This window comes from Ctenopharyngodon idella, chromosome 19 (assembly GCF_019924925.1).
Source record: "Ctenopharyngodon idella isolate HZGC_01 chromosome 19, HZGC01, whole genome shotgun sequence".
Lineage (NCBI taxonomy): Eukaryota > Metazoa > Chordata > Actinopteri > Cypriniformes > Xenocyprididae > Ctenopharyngodon > Ctenopharyngodon idella.
Window position 1 is genome coordinate 16,419,721 of NC_067238.1, and position 18,961 is coordinate 16,438,681.

The 18,961-nt window shown below is 36.4% G+C and overlaps 1 protein-coding gene across 1 annotated transcript; it reads left to right on the forward strand.

The window, feature by feature from the left end:
- Positions 1–1,871: 1,871 nt before the first annotated feature.
- LOC127501631 (C-type lectin domain family 4 member F-like) lies at positions 1,872–17,358 on the forward strand. Its single transcript, XM_051873749.1, has 8 exons — positions 1,872–2,147; positions 3,106–3,228; positions 3,445–3,534; positions 3,652–3,723; positions 3,852–3,923; positions 4,071–4,198; positions 4,343–4,420; positions 17,326–17,358. The coding sequence occupies exons 1-8, from the start codon at positions 2,072–2,074 to the stop codon at positions 17,356–17,358; spliced, it is 672 nt and encodes a 223-aa protein (XP_051729709.1). The 5' UTR covers positions 1,872–2,071.
- Positions 17,359–18,961: the final 1,603 nt, after the last annotated feature.

Below are 18,961 nucleotides of genomic sequence, written 5' to 3' on the forward strand. Positions count from 1 at the left end.
TGTGATGTTGTTATAGAGCATGAACAACATCTGTAAAGTTACGATGCTCAAAGTCGATGCAAATGGAGATATTTTCTTTTAAAGAATTCTCTGTTTAAGGACTAAAACAAACGGCTGGTAGGGACTACAACAAGCTTCTTCCCGGGTTGGTGACATCCCTAATCCTAAAATTTACATAAACCCTGCCCCTGAGAACATGCACCAAAGGGGTGAGGCCATGTTATTGCAGCATGTCATAAAAGCAAGACGACAACATAAGTTATAACCATAATTAAACGAAACTATACCTGTTCTATCTTCATGCAGCATATATTCTCTGGCTCTTACAACAGTTCCCACACGATTTTTAGATTATCATGACAGAGTATGCAATCAATAACTTTAAGATAGTTAACTCCACATCAGCTACATAAATTCATCAACTAACCATTCAAAAACGTCCTGTTGCATTCTACATGTTGTCACTTCTTCTTGAGTCTCTCCATCAGTGTCTGACTCCGGTTTGAACATAAAAGGCTGAACAGTTTCTGACATTTTCAGTGAGTCTGAGGTAACTGCTAACAAGCTCTTGAAACTCCACCCTCTTCGTAGGAGCAGCAGCTCATTTGCATGTAAAGGGACACACAAAACGGAGCGTTTTTGCTCACCCTCAAAAAGTGACAAATTTAACATGCTATAATAAATGATCTGTGGGGCATTTTGAGCTAAAACTTCACATACACACTCTGGGGACGTCAGAGACTTATTTTACATCTTGTAAAAGTGGCATTATATGACCCCTTTAATATGTGGCCTTGTTAGGAGATGATCAAAGATATTCACTTCACCTATGGCTGGTCATAATGTTTTGGCTCATCAGTGTATATCCTCCTGAGACCCAGGGAATTTAGCTTTTTTGTTTTTTATTTTTTTTTTAATTGTCATTACATTGCTTGGAGCATAAGAAACAAATGGGGGAAAAATTATTTTTTGAAAAAAAATATTTTTTTCTGTAAGGATGGATTTTACCAAGACTGAATTCAAGATTCCTATCCTGTAATAAAACAATAAAACTCTCTAATCTGAAGAAAGGATCTGCGAATTAGGCAATGTCCGCTGTAGTGGACATCAGGACTTAGTTTTTCAGAAAATAACAAGGCATGAATAGACATGTATGGGCAAAAACCAATCAGTTTTTAGGTTTCAGTATTTTCTTTAACTAAACATTGTATAAAGATGATTCTTAACAATGATTTCATATACTATTTTACTTTATGCGATGTGTGAAAAAAGGGCCATAAGCAGGGTTTCCCATTCTTTACAATGCATTGATACATTGTATCTAATTTGCATATTAATATGTTCTTGGAGCAACATGTAATGAAAAAAATTGTGTAATAATGGGAGTAATAATTGGCAACATTTTCATAAGAATATCTAATATTTCATATGAATATTGATATATACTGTAATTTATTTCCCTATTCACTTGTGCATCGTAAAATGCCAGATTTACATGATTTAAGTCCTGGTATCCACTACAGTGGACGTTTGAAATCCATGTCCTGTTTTGTAACAGAAAGTCATATTCTAATTTGAAACCCCATAATGTTTTCCTGAGATGTTGATTTATGACAAACAATTTGAAAAGTAGTCCAATTTAAATGATAATTACAATGTATATATATATATATATATATATATATATATTTATATGAAGTGCTAAATTTGATCATTCAATCAGTGTCATTCATAATTAAAGACCAAGTAGAGGCATTTGTTTTTGTGAAACTTCCAAACGGTATGTCTGAAAAGCCCTGAATCTGCTCTTTACAGAATATCCAACTTAATATGGTGACACATACGGTGTCAGAGACATTTGCTAATAAATAACGTCCACTACAGTGGACAAAAGTCTATGCTTGGGTCTCAGGAGGATATCATTCATGTAATATTAGTTGCTGGATCTGTTATTCAGACTCATAACTTCATTATTTCCTGTCTGAATTACATTTAATGTGACTTCCTTGTTCTGAACAAATTCAACCAGTACTCAAGACTAAACACTTGCATCTTCTGTCAGGCTTGTGAAATGGATTCAATCAATGAAAATTCTGGTTTCATGCTTTTAACAGTTGCTTCAGATGAAGAATGCTCTCAGTACAAAGGTAAGGCTGGGGATATTGCATTATCAGTATATGCATTAGAATTTCTATTTCTAAGATTTAGTACCAGTAAATGTGTAAGGTTTTCTTATGTTCATTCGACAATTACACATTTGGTGGATGCTTTTGTCCAAAATGGCTTACATTGCAATTAAGGTATACATATTATCCATTAATGCGTTCCCTGGGAATCATTTAATACTGTCGTTTAAATAAAAATCTCTGTCTTCCCTGTAGCTCAGACAGTAGATCATGATGATACCAACACCAAGCTCATGGATTCAGAAAGAAAGAGTTCACATACAGTATTGAATGAAATATAATATTTGGATAAAAGCGAGTTTTTGTAGTTTGCTGAAAGTAACAGTGATGTGTGAATTGGTGTGAAGTTTACCATTTGATTCCCTGTGAGTGGACTGTAAATGTTTATGTTCTCATGATTCTGTGAAGACTATTAAAGAACAGTGATATATATTTTTTATCATGTGTCATCATGGAAAGGTGTCATATGGACGTAGCTGTCACAAGATCTTTATTTCACTTACAACTGTATAAGGTTTGGAGTCAGATATTTAATTACACAAATGCTTTATTTTCTGGCAGTGGTTTTGTATGTTTTATTTTAAACATCCAGTTTGAAACTTTGAACAATATTTGTGAATTCTACCCTTCAATGTAAAATTTCAATACTTTTTTTTAAAACATTCAGATAAGAGTCATCCATATGGTGAAAGTAGATTTTAACTCTAAGTGGAACTGAGTTCAATTACATGAGTACAATTAATACAATGTCAGGCTGGATCAATGTGTTGATTGACAATCGTCAAAATGTATTCTGTTAAAAAAATGTATTTTACAGAAATGAACCCAGTGTAAATTCAGGAAGTTCCAGACAGAAATGCTGCAAAGATTCAAGGGTTCAGAAATAATTTCTGTTTTCTCATCAAATTTCTGACACCAGGTTTCTCCACTGAAAAGCAACAGAGAGAGGTCATTGCTCCTAAGTGCACTAAAGTTCTTCTGACTCTTCTGGGTTTCTCTCTGTTTTTTGCTCTCGGAGGTCTCTGTGCTTTCTGGATCCTTTGTGAGTATAACTGATACTTGATATTTGCTCTGTTCAGAGTGCATTTTTTATTTGTAAAATCATACTTTTCAGCAAGCTGTTATATTAGGCAAGTATTATCAAACCTCCATATTGAAGATGTAAACTGCCATTAACAAACTCCACTTGAACTTTGTTTTGTAGATAACAAACTTTCCTCAAAAACGTGTTTTCCACTGTCGCTTTTGTCTTAATCAGATAATCATAATCTTGCCGATTTCGAGTCACTGAATGAGCAGCACATCATGGTTTCAGAGCAACTGGCAGCTCAAGAGATCAATAGCACAGGTGAGAAAACTATATTTCATAAACGGCAGCACAGACATGTTTCATTAACAGTGTTGAGTGTTCATTGAACTGACCATGTGAGAAATTTGATCTGCTTGTTTTCCCATTTTCTTCAAGTTATGATAAGGGAACTAGAGGAACTTAAAACCAACTACACCAGAGTTAGAGAACAGCTTCTGCTTCATGTGGGTGAGATGGCATTTGACAATTTCATGCATTTCTTTGAGCATTTAAAAACTCCACAGTCTTCTGTTCTGACTTCAATTTTCTAAATGGCTGCTTGTTTCTCTTTTATGTTTTAATTGTCTTTTCATCAGCCCTGAAGAAAGAGTTTAATGATCTTACAGCCAGATACAACACATTCAGAGAATGGCTGTCCTTTAATGATGGTGAGTGTCAGTTTACAAGCTTAGTGTGACAAAGTGTGAATATTTTTGCACATGGAACCAGTTTGATTAAGTTTATGATCTAAATAATGGAAGGTTTAATCACACTTTATTCATTACTCACAGCTCAGTGTTGTAATCTCTCTGTAGATGGCTGGATAGTTTATCATGGAAAGCTGTATTTATTCAGCTCTGATCAACTGAACTGGTGGAGCAGTCGAGATGTCTGTATTTCTAAAGGAGCCGATCTGGTCACCATAACCAACCAATCAGAACAGGCAAGTCAGATCAATTAGGAATGAATAAGTTTTGATCATACAGATAAAACTAAAAGTTTTTTAAAGGGTTTCTATTTACCTTTCAATTTACCTTCACATATACCAAAAACACTTATTTTACACTACCACTTATTTCTCCATTAGGATTTCCTGGTCTCTAAAATTAATGTGACGCACTGGATTGGTCTCCATGATCTGGACACTGAAGGACACTGGGTTTGGGTGAATAACCAATCTCTCAATGAAACTGGAGTAGAGTAAGAACATCATGTCTAGTAATGTTAATCAATGTACCAATATACAACTGTTTTCTAAAAGTATTGTTGCAAATGCATTATTGCTTGTTTGTCTCTTAAAGGTTCTGGTTCAGCGGGGATCCAAAACAACCTAATAACCGAAGGATACATGATCCGTCTGGAGAGAATTGCGCTTGTGTGGGAGATATAAAAACCAACCTTGACTCATGGTTTGATACTTCTTGTAAAGGACTTAGAAATTTTATCTGTGAAAAGAAATATTAATTTACCACCATCAGTGGTGCTTTGTTATTAAAGATATTCACAGAAAAAAATATATTGTCAGCAAATTTCAGACATTTCAGTGTGATTGTGGCAGATTTTTGTTCAAAATTATTGTTGCTAAAACTGTGCCCCAGTCAGCAGGTGGCAGCCTTGCAGTTCTGAAAAGTTTTTTCTTGGAATAACCAAGTGCTATCAATAAGTACAGTCTAAAAATAATAATATATATGGACAAGATCTGGTTTGTGTATGTATCTAAATTCACAGAGAAAAAAAAAAAAGACAAAAAAAAAAATAATAATAATTAAATTTCTGTCATCATTTACTCACCCTCATGTCATTCCAAACCAAATTTTGACTGAATGATTTTGAGATCCATCTTTTCACACTGAGGACAACTGAGGGACTCAAACACAACTATTAAAAAAGGTTAAAACATTCACTGATGCTCCAGAAGGAAACACGATGCATTAAGAGCCGGGGGGTGAAAACATTTTGAATTTGAAGATCAAGGTAAATTGTACTTAATTTGTCTTCTGGGAAACATGTAAGTATCTTCTGTTGCTTCCAAAGGGCAGTACTAAATGAAAAAAATTGATATTTAAACGAAGTAAGAAAAATTTGGACCTCTTCATCCTGTTTAAAAGTTTTCACCCCCTGACTCTTAATGCATCGTGTTTCCTTCTGGAGCATCAGTGAATGTTTGAACCTTTTTTATTAGTTGTGTTTGAGTCCCTCAGTTGTCCTCAGTGTGAAAAGATGGATCTCAAAATCATTCAGTCACTGCTGTAAAGGGTTCAAATATGCAAAAAAAATCCTTGAAAACTGAAGAATCTGCAGGACCTGGAGGATTTTTCTGAAGAACAGAGCTCAGTTTCCATGTTGGTCCAGGCTGGTTTATACTGGTTATTGCTGGTGAATTTGCTAATGTGTTCATGCTGTTCACAAGCATGGTCTTGCAAGGTTTAGTGTGAGTAGGCCAGCTGTCTGTATGCAAGCAGTGTTTTGAGGACAAGCATTGATTTGCTTTCATCTATATTTAACACATTAACACACTGCTCTGTGTGTGTGTGTGTGTGTGTGTGTGTGTTCACTACTCACTACTCCTAATGTGTGTGCACTAACTTGGATAGGTTAAATACAGAGGACGATTTCGGAGTATGGGTTACTTGTCACTTTCACTAATGATGTAAAGGAAAAACAATATATGGATAAAACATATGATTTATTGTATTATACGATTATAACTTTGTAATTTCTTTTGCTCCCTCTGCTGAAAGTAGAACTGAACATTTGATTTGCTTTAGTTATGATTACATTATTAATCAATGTCACTGGTAAACTGGTACAACATTTCAAAGCATCAAAGGAATTGTCTCCTGTTTAAAATGATCTGTACACAAATAAGTTAAAAAATAGCTTGTGTACATTGCAGAACAAAAACATTTAGATATATGAAAACCAAGAAAAATGCCTAATAAAAGCAGTTTGTTCAATACATATTGATGATAAAAATGCTCAAAACTGAAGGTTGCTGTTTTTAAAGACTTTCATACTCATTTGGGAAGTCAAAATCCAGCTGTCAGTCACTGATTCCAAAAAGTGCACATAGTAAAAAGGTGCAATTGCAGTCAGGAGCATAAAATATTGTTTACAGTAGTGATGGCATGCATCTCCGGCACCGGACATCTGTCTCGGCGTCACCATTGTGACAAACAATAATCCCCAAGTAGGTGAATTTTTCCACTGTATTCAGTTGTATCAGGTCAAGGGTGATGTTGGTTGGCATACTGTTAGTCGGTGTGACCTTTTATAGTACACCTTTTAACCCTAGGATAATTCAGGTAAGGTTAGTCAAATCTATAGCCTAAACCATAAAGTACTCACCAGCCAGCAGGTTGATGTCCTTTAGGATTGCCATAGAAGACTACCTTGTGGTTGTTCTTTATTGAGGCTCAGTTTGTAGTTATAAGTAAAAGTCTTACGGAAGGCAAATGTAACAATAAAATCTCTCTTTTACTGGTTACAACACAAAGCAGTTAATACAAAATAAAACTTAAATTAGCTTAAGCTAAATAGCTCTATAATCTAGCTTTATCCAGCAATATTGGAGATGCTGTTAAGCGCCCCTCATTAGGGTATCAGGTGTTCTTCTACACTTAATGCAGGCAACATCTGAGGAGGCCTTTTACTCCTCTGACTTTTATAATACTTTTTGGGGAATTCCAACTTCATATTACTCCTCAATTGATCAATGCCTATGATTCAATCTTCCTACTGTAGGTGTATCAGTCTCTGTATTTCTTGCTTACTAAGCCGGATGTCTTTTCTCTGTTGCCTATGCTGTTATCTTCTTCTAGCACTCTTCTCTACTTCACCGAAGTCTTCGTCTGGCTTACCTCCACTTGAGGTTGCAACATGGTCTCTTCACCCTTATTGTTAACCATTGTGGTTGGTTGCAAACATTAAAACTAAAAAACCTAACTTTCACAACTGTTGCTTTGTCATCTTATCTTACAACAAACAAAGGAAGTATTGCAGTTACATAATTTCATAATCATTCAAGAATTCAAGCATATATGGCCTTAACTTAAAAGCAAGCAAATAACTACATTGAAACAGGTAAATATCAATATCCAAAACAAAACCTACAGGTCCGGTCTTCATGATTTTTCTGAGCTAATACGCAGGCCGATCTTACTGGCTTTGTGGCTAAGTCTCCCGGTTCCGTTGTGGAGCTGAGTTTCGTCTTTGGTGAACAGAGCCATGTTGTCAGGAAAATCTAGATCTGTCAGGCAACCCTGGTCCATCCAAGGGATGCCTGCTCCAACGTATACAGTTGAATTCTTCATGACAAAGTCAAGGGCAACGATAAATAGGATCAACGAAAGGATGCAGCCCTGGTCGATGCCGGTAGTGATCTCAAAAAAAGCTGTGTACCCTGTGTCGGTTCTTACGGAGTATGAGGAGTTGAGATACGGGTTTTTAAAGATGGTGATGAAGGCTTCTGGGATACCATTGAGCAAGAGGATCACCCACAGCGAGTCTTGATGGATATCAAATGCCTTCTAAGGTGAAATTGTATGTGGCGGTCGGGTCAGGTTGGTTGAGGATGTCTCGAAAATGTTTCATCTACCTTTTATCCTGTTCAGCTGTGGTCAGTAGGAGCGTTCTGGAGTCTCCGCGGTCTGCTGCGTCCTGGGCCTCTGCCCCCATTCGTAAGAGACAGTCTTTCTTGTCTTGACGATATGAACGTTTAACATGGCTGTCAAGGTCGGTGTATAGTGTGGTTGCGAGAGCTCGTTCATCCTCAGTATCAGCCTGATCCCTCCGCTGTTTTGCTCTTCGTCTTTCATCGATCAGTTGCCATGTCCTGATCCATCGTTCTTTAACCTTTCCCCGTCGGCACCCAATCTTCTCATCTGCACAGCTCTGGATGATGGTTTTCATTACCTTCCAACTGTTTTTGATGTCTGCTATATCAGCGAGGATCTCAAACTGATTTCGGAGGTCAAGTGCAAACCCTTAGGGTTAGCAGTATCTTGGTCTTCAAGCTTAACGATGGCATACTGTCTCTTGGCCATGACTTGACTTTGGCATTTGAGCTTGAGCTTGACATTCCCTTGGACTAGATAATGATCAGAGCCAACATCTGTCATGTCATGTTAAAATGCTATAGATCTGTGTTTTGTGTCTAGAAAACAGCAACAACTGAATAACTAAAAGACATGTGTGCTATTGCTAAATAAATACTGTAAATGTAATGTGCACTACTATTTCAAGTCTTGTGAAGACATATTGTATGAGAAGCAGAATGGAATTTAATTACTGATAATCTGATTATTTAACATTTTTACAACAGGCAACTTTTGCCTGTTCTGTCATTTTGTATTTTTCTCTATTCTTTTCTCCACAAGAAGTCACTAATAAAATCCTCTGTATCTTTATTGAAAGCTTGAGTATGATAAATTGCTTGTGAAGTTCATCATTTGTAAGTCGCTTGATAAAAAAGTGTAATAAATGGCAAAATGTTGTTATTTTATTACTGCATTTAGTCTGATATTGGTTTGATTGGGTGAGACATCTGAAGGGATCAGAAAAAGTCTTGCAGAAACAGACGAGTAAAGGGCAAGGCTGCAGGAATATATATTTGTCCATAGTTTTTACACAATTATGGTATGTTACAAAGCACAATTTATTTTGTTTTGTTTTCTTAAAAGTAGCTGGATGTGTTTCACAAAAATCTGCTGAATTGTTTTAAATTATTTCAATATTTCAACAGCCCTGTATTTTAAGTCATAAGTTCTAGGTTTAACAAAACAAAGCAAAAGTGTTTCCCCTGGAACCTTCTTAAAGGGTTAGTTCGCCCTAAAATGAAAATTAAGTCATCATTTACTCACCCTAGTGGCGTTCTAATGCAGTATAGCTTTCTTTCTTTTTAAGACCACAAAAGGAGAATTTAAAAAAAAAAAGTCTGACTTGCACTCATCCACATAGTGGCAGTGAATAGCGACCAGCATCAAGCTTAAAGAAAAAATAAGATGCAAAAGTCTCACAGAATGATCCCATGCAATATGTGTCATGTATGAACGATCTATATGTGACATGCAATGCGGCTTGAAATGTGTTGAAAGTGTAATTTTAGAAGCAGGCATAATCTGCTACAGCAAAATCTAAATGTTGGGGATGTAAAGCAATAGTAGACAGCCTCATTCTTCTCTTTTGGAGAACACAAACATATAATTATACTTTATTTTTTAGAGGCTATCACATGTATACCAAATCTGTCATTCAGGTTTATAACTTCATTACTACCAGTCTGTATTAATAAGGACGACATTTTAAGTGACTTCCTTATTCTGAACAAACTCAAGCAGCACTCAAGACTCAGTGGACACGTCTTCTGTCAGGCTCATGAAATGGATTCAGTATATGCAAATTCTGGTGTCATACTTTCAGCAGTTGATTCAGATGAAAACCGCTCTCAGTTTAAAGGTAAGGCCAGGATGCATTCATTTCTATTTTAATGATTTAACTGTAGAAATGAGGTATATGGTTTTCTTTAGTATGTTCATTCAACAATTATACATTTGGCGGATGCTTTTTTCCAAAGCGACATCAAGGTATACATGCAATCTGTTCATGTGTTCCCTGGAATCAAACACTCTCAACACTGTCATTTAACACTGTTTCACAAGCATGGTCTTGCAAGGTTTAGCGTGAGTAGGCCAGCTGTCTGCATGCAAGCAGGGTTTTGAGGACAAGCATTGTTTTTGCTTTGCCCAACTGAAGGGCTTCAACAACATTTGTACATGTTTTTGGAGTCGTTTAATCATCCTCACTGTAACAAATGACCATGATTTTAATGGTAGAAGACTGTAAAAATGCTCCAGTGAAAAACAGTTAATTGGTTTACAAAACGTTTCCGTACTATATACGGTGAATAACTGTAATAGATCCAATCACATTTAATGTAATTTTACGGTAAAATACCATTAAACTTACAGTTTTTGGAAGTGAAAAATAACAAGTCATTGTATAATTTACAGTGAAAAAACATAAATTGACATTCCCACAATTCCCTGCATGACACTTCACATTTGATGTATTTTCATTTAAATAACTCTGTTTCTTCTTAGTTTTTGTCTAATCAGTTATGTACATTAGGGTTTTATGTTACATCTAATGTTGTTAAATTAATGTTTATTGCATTTTTAAAATTTCATGTGTGTTACAATAATGTTTTTTTGTTGTTTTTTTTTGCTACCGTATTTTTTACGGTAAAGTTCTGGCAACCACAGCTGCTGTTTTTTTACCGTAAATTTTACAGGAATATTGTGAAATATTGATTTTATTTGCAGTTGATTTCATCTATGGCTGTGTGGCTGTTGAAGTTGTCATGAAGTTGTCTGCCCATCTCTTCCCCTTTTCTGTTCTTGTTGTTCATCTTATCTTCAGTGATTTTGCTTGTTAACCACAGGTGTCATCACTAATGCTCAATCATCACTTGCAACATTGCTTCAGTGTCACTTTTACTATCTATATGTGGACCAAATGAAATCTGAGCAGTGTTTGTTTAACACTGAGGATTTTTACTGTGTACCAGTAAAAATTTATCCAGTAACATGGATTTTTCTTCATTAAATAACTTATTAAAATTAAATTGGACAACTGTCTTGGTCTTTATTTAACTATGAACACATATTAAGAAATGTGATCCCTGCTGAAAAATCCAGCATTGCTGGTTACCATCATAAGGTATGTTTTGTATGCTGGGACCAGCATGGGATGCTGGTTGCTGGTTTGCTGGTTCCCAGCATTGGATACTAGTTGCTGGTTTGCCAGCATGAGAAGCGGGTGTGCTGGTGGACCAGCATAAGGTATGTTTTGCACACTGGGACCAGCTTGTGATGCTGGTGTGCTAGTGGACCAGTATGTTGTTTTGGGGTGCTGGTATGATCCCAGCAGGACCAGTAGCATGTTTACCCACCACACAAAGCACGCAATTGCGTGGGGCCCCGCGATTTCTCCCTAGGGGAATCCCCCCAGTGGTGTAGTCTACGCAATACGCAGGTATAAGCTTTATACCCACTAGGAAAGGTCAAGGATTTCCGTATATCCACTTAAAAAAGCGTGAGAATACGGATGTGGCGCTCTTTAATGTGGCGTGATAGATCGCTGTAGCCTCTGTTCAAGAGAATTGGCGGCCTGACACACATGTGCTGATCTTCTCCTCCGCTTTAATACCAGTTACAGTGCAAAATAAACATGAATGAACACCTAAAGGTATGTTAAAAGATACAGAACAACTTACTGAAATCCATATCATGTCCTGTGTAATCGCTTACTCAGTGTTGAACCGCGAAAAGACATTAATAAAAAAAGCTAGTAAACAAACAAACGTAACGTCACATTTACCTCTGAACAAACATATTCAGTGAATATTAATTCGTTAGTCAGTTAGAAAAATTAACTATAGAGAGGCACATTTAGCTAAATATATGCACCATATTACATATTAATTCTAATTTTTGATGTTCTTTAATAGCCTATACTATAATGAATGTTTGAATAAATACATCAAGTTGACAGCCACCTTTTAAATGTTTATATTAAAAAAAAACAAAAAAAAAAAAAAAAAACAAATTGGAGTAGAAATAATTTTAAAGTTAGTAGGCCTATTATAACTTTATTATTATAAAAAAAATCCTTTATTTCCTTTCCTTAATTTAAGTTTGTATACAAATTGGTTCATTTTAACCTTCAATATTAATGTATACCAGCTGATTCCCATGTATATTATAGAGCATTAGTTAGATTTTTTTTTTCCTGAGAAAATTTGACATGTACTGTAGCCTACTTCAGTGCTTCCCAACCACTTTCCTGGAGGCCCCCCAACACTGCATATTTTGTATCTCTGCTTTGTCTGACACACCCATTCCAGGTCTTGGAGTCTCTACTAATGAGCTGATGATCTGAATCAGGTGTGTTTGATTAAGGAGACATGGAAAACATGCAGTGTTGGGGGGCCTCCAGGAATGTGGTTAGGAACCCGTGGCCGACCTGATATACAGTATATCCAAAACTGATAGGCTGGAATCGAAATGCACAACTATGATGACAGACTGGCAGGAAATGGTGCAAAACAGAGTCCAAACAGGGTGATATTGTGACATACTGATAAGCTTGATCTTTACATTTGTTAATAATAGTTGCAACTTGCACTCTTAAATGTGCATTGAAAACTGCCAGCTGATAAAACCCATGATCCAGGGACCATATTCTTATAAGGCTAAATGTAGATCTTAACTGGCTGAGTTAGATGGTGATTGACACTAAACAGTAGAAAATCAGTTAAGTCTCTCCAGCTGTAAATGTCATTGGCTGTTAAAGTCTTGTGTTGCTTATAATAAATTGACATGTTAATAACACACACATGAGCTTTGTTTCAGAATGCTCTCCATTACATGTAGCTTAGATTAGATGCATGCTATATGCATTAGTGAGTGTGGTGGTGCTTATGGGGTGTCACTCTGGGACGGATCGCGTTGGTCCAGGAAGTGCGCGTGCTGCACGTCCTCATATGAGTCACATTCTGAATAGCACGTAACTTACTTCAAGTTCATTTGTACATTCGCGTCATTTTGTGCAGATAAAATCTGGGCGGTGCAGGCGACCACCACAGTAGCACAGATGGGCTTGAGGATCCCCACGGCGGAGCAGATGACCACCACAGCAGTGCAGACGTGCTTGAAGACCCCCACGGCGGAGCAGATGACCACCACAGCAGGGCAGATGGGCTTGAAAACCCCCACGGTGGAGCAGATGACCACCACAGCAGCACAGATGGGCTTGAAAACCCCCAAGGCGGAGCAGATGACCACCACAGTAGCACAGATGGGCTTGAAAACCCCCAAGGCGGAGCAGATGACCACCACAGCAGCGCAGGTGGGCTTGAATATCCCCAAGGGGGAGCAGATGACCACCACTGCAGCACAGACGGGCTTGAAGACCCCCACGGCGGAGCAGATGACCACCACAGCAGTCTTCTCATAAGCCCTCTTTTTGAACAAACTGCTGATGATTATGCTGTTATTTGGCATTTTACTTTGTCTTCATATCTTTAAATGTTTTTGTTTTGCAATGTACACAAGTTCTTTTTAATTGATTTAACTGATTTTTGTACAGTTCTTTGAAACAGGAGACAAGTCCTTTGATTCTTTGAAACATTTCACAAGTTTGAATTTTTACTTTAATCAAAATGTCAGATGACATTGATTAATAAAATAATCATAATAAACTAAAACCATTAAAATGTTCAAGTCTACTTTCATCAGAGGGAGCTAAACAATTTACAAAGTTATATATTACAATAAATCATATATTATTTTTCCTTTACATCATTAATGTGTTAAATATAGAAATATGCAAGCAAAAACAATGCTTGTCCTAAAGCACTGCTTACAGACAGCTGGCCTACTCACAATCATACCCCGCAAGACATGCAGCTTCACAGAATGACTATGCATGACTATGCTGTTCCATCAGCTGATTTTTCAGCAGGGATGGTCACATGCAATGTGAAATGCAATACAATTTGATTTGGATAAAAGCATCTGCCAAAATACATGTATTTAAATTAGGGCTGTCATTAGACTTTTTTTTTAATCGTGATTAATCGCACACCCTTAATCGTGAGTAATCGCGATTAATCGCACACTTATCATGAAATTAAGCTTTTTTCAAGGTAAATTTAGATGTCTTTCCAAAAAAGGACACCAAATAACCAAATTATATGATTTAATATAATTCATACATTTATGTACACTAAAGCACCCATAAAAAAGTCAACAATGCTTTTCAGGTTTTTCAACTATCTAACAATAGTTTTCAGGTACAGAAATTGAATAAAGTAATCAAATATAAAATAACTGCATATAAACTTCTATGAATAAATAAATAAAGATGAAACATTAAGGGTGTGTCTCAATCAGCTCCCTTGCTCTCGAGCTCGTGAATCAGTATATCGTGTACACGAATTCAGGCACTGGTAAGGACAGTAAAGGGAGCTGGTTCACTACACATTGGGACACTTATGACTCTATTTCCGGCGACACGACAACGTCCTCATTGTACAACATCACTACTGGTATTCATGAACAAAAGCCGCTATCTTTCTGACATTACTTGTAATGTTATTTAAAGTACATTATGATAAATTCTTTGCTTGTTACATATACGTGCAACATTTCAGCCGTAAATAAATTATAAATGTTAGCTAAATTATGTTAATTACCTGTCTAGCGATGTATGTTTATGCTGAAATATAATGAAATAATAGTTTGTATTTTTAAAATCATCTATCGCGCATCATTATGTGTAGTGAGTTGGCTCACGTGATTTAAGTTTCGCACTTCAGAACTTCCGTTAATGGAGCATAGTGAGCATCGATGCTCACTGGTTTTCACGGTGCATTGTGGGACGTTTTAGGGAACGAACTTTTCAGTGCCCTGAAAGGATTCATGATTGAGACAGCCCTTAAAATGGCTGACTCCCTGATCAGAGCCCTGACTACTGAACTAGGGAGCTGATTGAGACACACCCATTAAGTTACAAAAGCTATTCAGTCAAGAGTGATTTCTTTGTCGTTTGATTAACATTAAAAACAGAGAGCATTAGACTGCTGTTAAGTTGGCATGCCAAGTTCACCTCTTTCTCTGGCCATGACCACGTCCATATTCTCCTCTTTTGCTTCCCTTTTTTCAGCGCTCATTTTATTTACTCCGGAGCCTTTACAGTGATGCGAACAGTAACAATGGAGTCGGTTTTTCTGTATCAAGTCCTCATCCTTTTGAAGTGAAGCAAAGTGGATTTGCAGCGCAGAAAACAGTGTCTTCTCAACATGTCGACAACACGAACCAAACTCTCCCAGCCCTCAGCTACAAATACAGTGTTTGAAGGTCAAAGTAGACGTTGTTCGCCCGCAGCCAATGAAGACCATATGGCATTATGCAAATTTGTTACATAGTTACATATATATGTAACAGGAAGTGAGACTGGAATTGCTGACTACTCGTTTCCACAGTTCAGAATCAATTAATTCTTTAGGAGACAATAGCTTTATTTTGTTGTGCATTTTGATCTTTAAAACTTTGCAGACACTTTACATTCACAGCTATGCACTGCATTAAAGGTAATATTCACAAAAGTATAATGTGGCACTTTAAGTTATCAAAATGCTGTGAAGCCTTTTAAGCAACAGTGATATTTTTTCTCATGTGTCATGATATAAAGCTGTCACACAATCCTGTTTGTCACACAAAACCTTTCTTGAGTCAGATATACAATTGCAGATATCCACATTTTGTCTTACGTTTATAACCACATTTCTCTTACATTTTCTCATATCCTTTGAGTAACAATGGTCACAATAAAATCACACTGGCAAACATTCAGACAAGAGTCAACTATGATGAAAAGAGATTGTAACTGAAACTTTAAACTCTTCTCAGGAGTCATCTGTAATTTCAGGAATAGTTCCAGACAGCAATGCTGGACTGATTCAAGGGTTCAGAAATAAATATAAAACATTTTCTCGTATTTTCTTTATCTCTTTAAATTTCTGACCCCAGGTATCTCCACTGAAGAGCAAGAGAGAGAGGTCACTTCTCCTAAGAGCACTAAAGTTCTTCTGACTCTTCTGGGTTTCTCTCTTGTTTTTGCTCTCGGAGGTCTCTGCGCTCTGTTGATACTTTGTGAGTAAAACTGATACTAGATATTTGCTCTGTTCAGAGTGCATTGACCGAGTTACTGTAAAGTACTTCTACTTGACCTCAGTGTAGGACAGTAGCATCATTACAACTTGCAATGCAATTTTTAGTAGTTTTTTTATTTGTAAAATCATACTTTTCAGCAAGCTGTTTTATTAGGCAAGTATTATCAAACCTCCATACTGAAGATGTAAACTGTCATTAACAAGCTCCACTTGAACTTTGTTTTGTAGATAATTTCATTAAGTGTGCAAGACATGGACTTTCCTCAAAAACATGTTTTCCACTGTTGCTTTTATCTTAATCAGATAATCATAAACTGGCAGCTCAAGAGATCAACAGCACAGGTGAGAAAACTATATTTCATAAACATTAGCACAGACATGTTTCATTAACAGTGTTGAGTGTTCATTGAACTGACCATTTGAGAAATTATATCTGATTGATTTTGATCTGCTTCCCATTTTCTTCAAGTTATGATAACTAGTGGAACTTGAAACCAACTACACCAGAGTTAGAGAACAGGCTTTTATTTGACATTTTATTTTGAGCATTTAAAAACTCCACAGTCTTCTGTTCTGACTTCAATTTTCTAAATGGCTGCTTGTTTCTCCTTTACTATTTAATTGTCTTTTCACCAGTCCTGAAGAAAGAGTTTGATGATCTTACAGCCAGATACAACACACTCAGAGAATGGCTGTCCTTTTATGATGGTGAGTGTCAGTTTACAAGCTTAGTGTGACATAAAGTGTGAATATTTTTGCACATGGAACCAGTTTGATTAAGTTTATGATCTAAATAATGGAAGGTTTAATCACACTTTATTCATTATTCACAGCTCAGTCTTGTAATCTCTCTGCGGGTGGCTGGATAGCTTGTCGTGGAAAGCTGTATTTATTCAGCTCTGATAAACTGAACTGGTGGAGCAGTCGAGATGTCTGTGTTTCTAAAGGAGCCGATCTGGTCACCATAACCAGCCGATCAGAACAGGCAAGTCAGATCAATTAGAAATGAATATGTTTTGATCACACAGATAAAACTAAAAGTTTTTCAAAGTGTTTCTATTTACCTTTCAATTTACATTCATATATACCAAAAACACTTATTTTACACTACCACTTATTTCTCCATTAGGATTTCCTGGTCTCTAAAATTAGTGCATCGCACTGGATTGGTCTCAATGATCTGGACACTGAAGGACACTGGGTTTGGGTGAATAACCAAACTCTCAATGAAACTGGAGTACAGTAAGAACTCTGCATCATGTCTAATAATGTTAATCAATGTACCAATATACAGCTGTTTTCTAAAAGTATTATTGCTTGTTTGTCTCTTAAAGGTTCTGGTTCAGCGGGGATCCAAAACAACCTAATAACTACAGAAAAAAAGATCCATCTGGAGAGGACTGTGGTACTCTGGGATATGTGAAAGGCAACTTTGACTTTTGGTATGATACTTCTTGTAAAGAACTTAGAAATTTTATCTGTGAAAAGGAATATTAATTTACCACCATCAGTGGTGGTTTGTTCTTAAAGAGGTCTATCATGTACATGCACAGAAAAATATATTGTCAGCAAATTTCAGACATTTCAGTGTGATTGTGGCAGATTTTTGTCCAAAAATATATTGTTGCTAAAACTGTGCTGCGGTCAGCAGGGGGCAGCCTTGCAGTTCTGCATAAAGTTTTTCTTGGAATAACCAAGTGCTATCTATAAGTAGTCTAAAAATATGAATATATGGACAATATCTGGTTTGTGTATGTATCTAAAATAACTGCCAAAAAAAAAAACCGGTAACACTTTATTTTATTGTCTTTTAACTAGTTGCTTATTTGCATGCATATTACTAGAATATTGGCTGTTTATTAGTAATTATTAAGCACATATTAATGCCTTATTCTGCATGACCTTACTCTACATTCTTAATCCTACCCAATACCTAAACTTAACATCTAACTTACTAACTATTAATAAGCAGTAAATTAGGAAATTATTAAGGGAAAAGTCATAGTTAATAGTGAATACATGTTCGCTATACTAAAGTGTTACCAAAAAAACATTTGGTGAAGTTTAAAGGGATAGTTCACTCCAAAATTAAATTCTGTCATCATTTACTCACCCTCATGTCGTTCCAAACCCGTATGAATTTCATTCATCTTCAGAACACAAATAAAGATATTTAAAAGAAATCTGAGAGCTTTCATCTGACAGCTACGCAACTGACACTTTGATGCTTTAAAACATTCATAAAGAGATCGTAAAACTAATCCATATGAATCAAGCAGTTTAGTCCAAATTTTCTGTAAAGACACAATCACTTTATATGATGAAGATTTAATTTAGGCTTTTTGTGTTCCGGAGATGAATGAAGTCTTGCGGGTTTGGAACAACATGAGGGTGAGTAAATGACAGAATTTTCATTTTTGGGTAAATAATCCCTTTAAGACTGCAAAGCTTGAACCAATGTGTAACATTCCCACAACACCTGATGCAATTACTTGTCATCATGTCGAGGAATTTATGAAAACAATGTATTCATAGTTTCCATTGTTTCTGTTTTTCCTTCCTGTGTTTGGTTTCTATTCTTTGATAACCTTGTTAGTTCCTTTGGTCACTGTCATCAGCCACACCTGTAGTTAATCATCCTTGATTTCCTTGTGTATTTAAACCCTTGTGATTCAGTCATGATTTGTTAGTCGTTGTTTGCTTAAATGGTGTTCGGTCGGGGGTGCCTGGATGCCCTTGTTTTGCTCTTTTGTGTTCATGTGGACTATTTGCCTGTTTCCCGGTCAGGATTATCTGTGTTTTTGTGTTTTGTTATTAAAGTTGTGCGTGCACTTGGATTCTCCCTCTGCCTCGTCCCTACGCACCTGTTACAGACGCACATTTATATATCTTACCTGTATCACAATATGTTACACAGGTACTTTAACTCAACAGCACTTATACACAAATAAATTAATCACTGATAAGCCC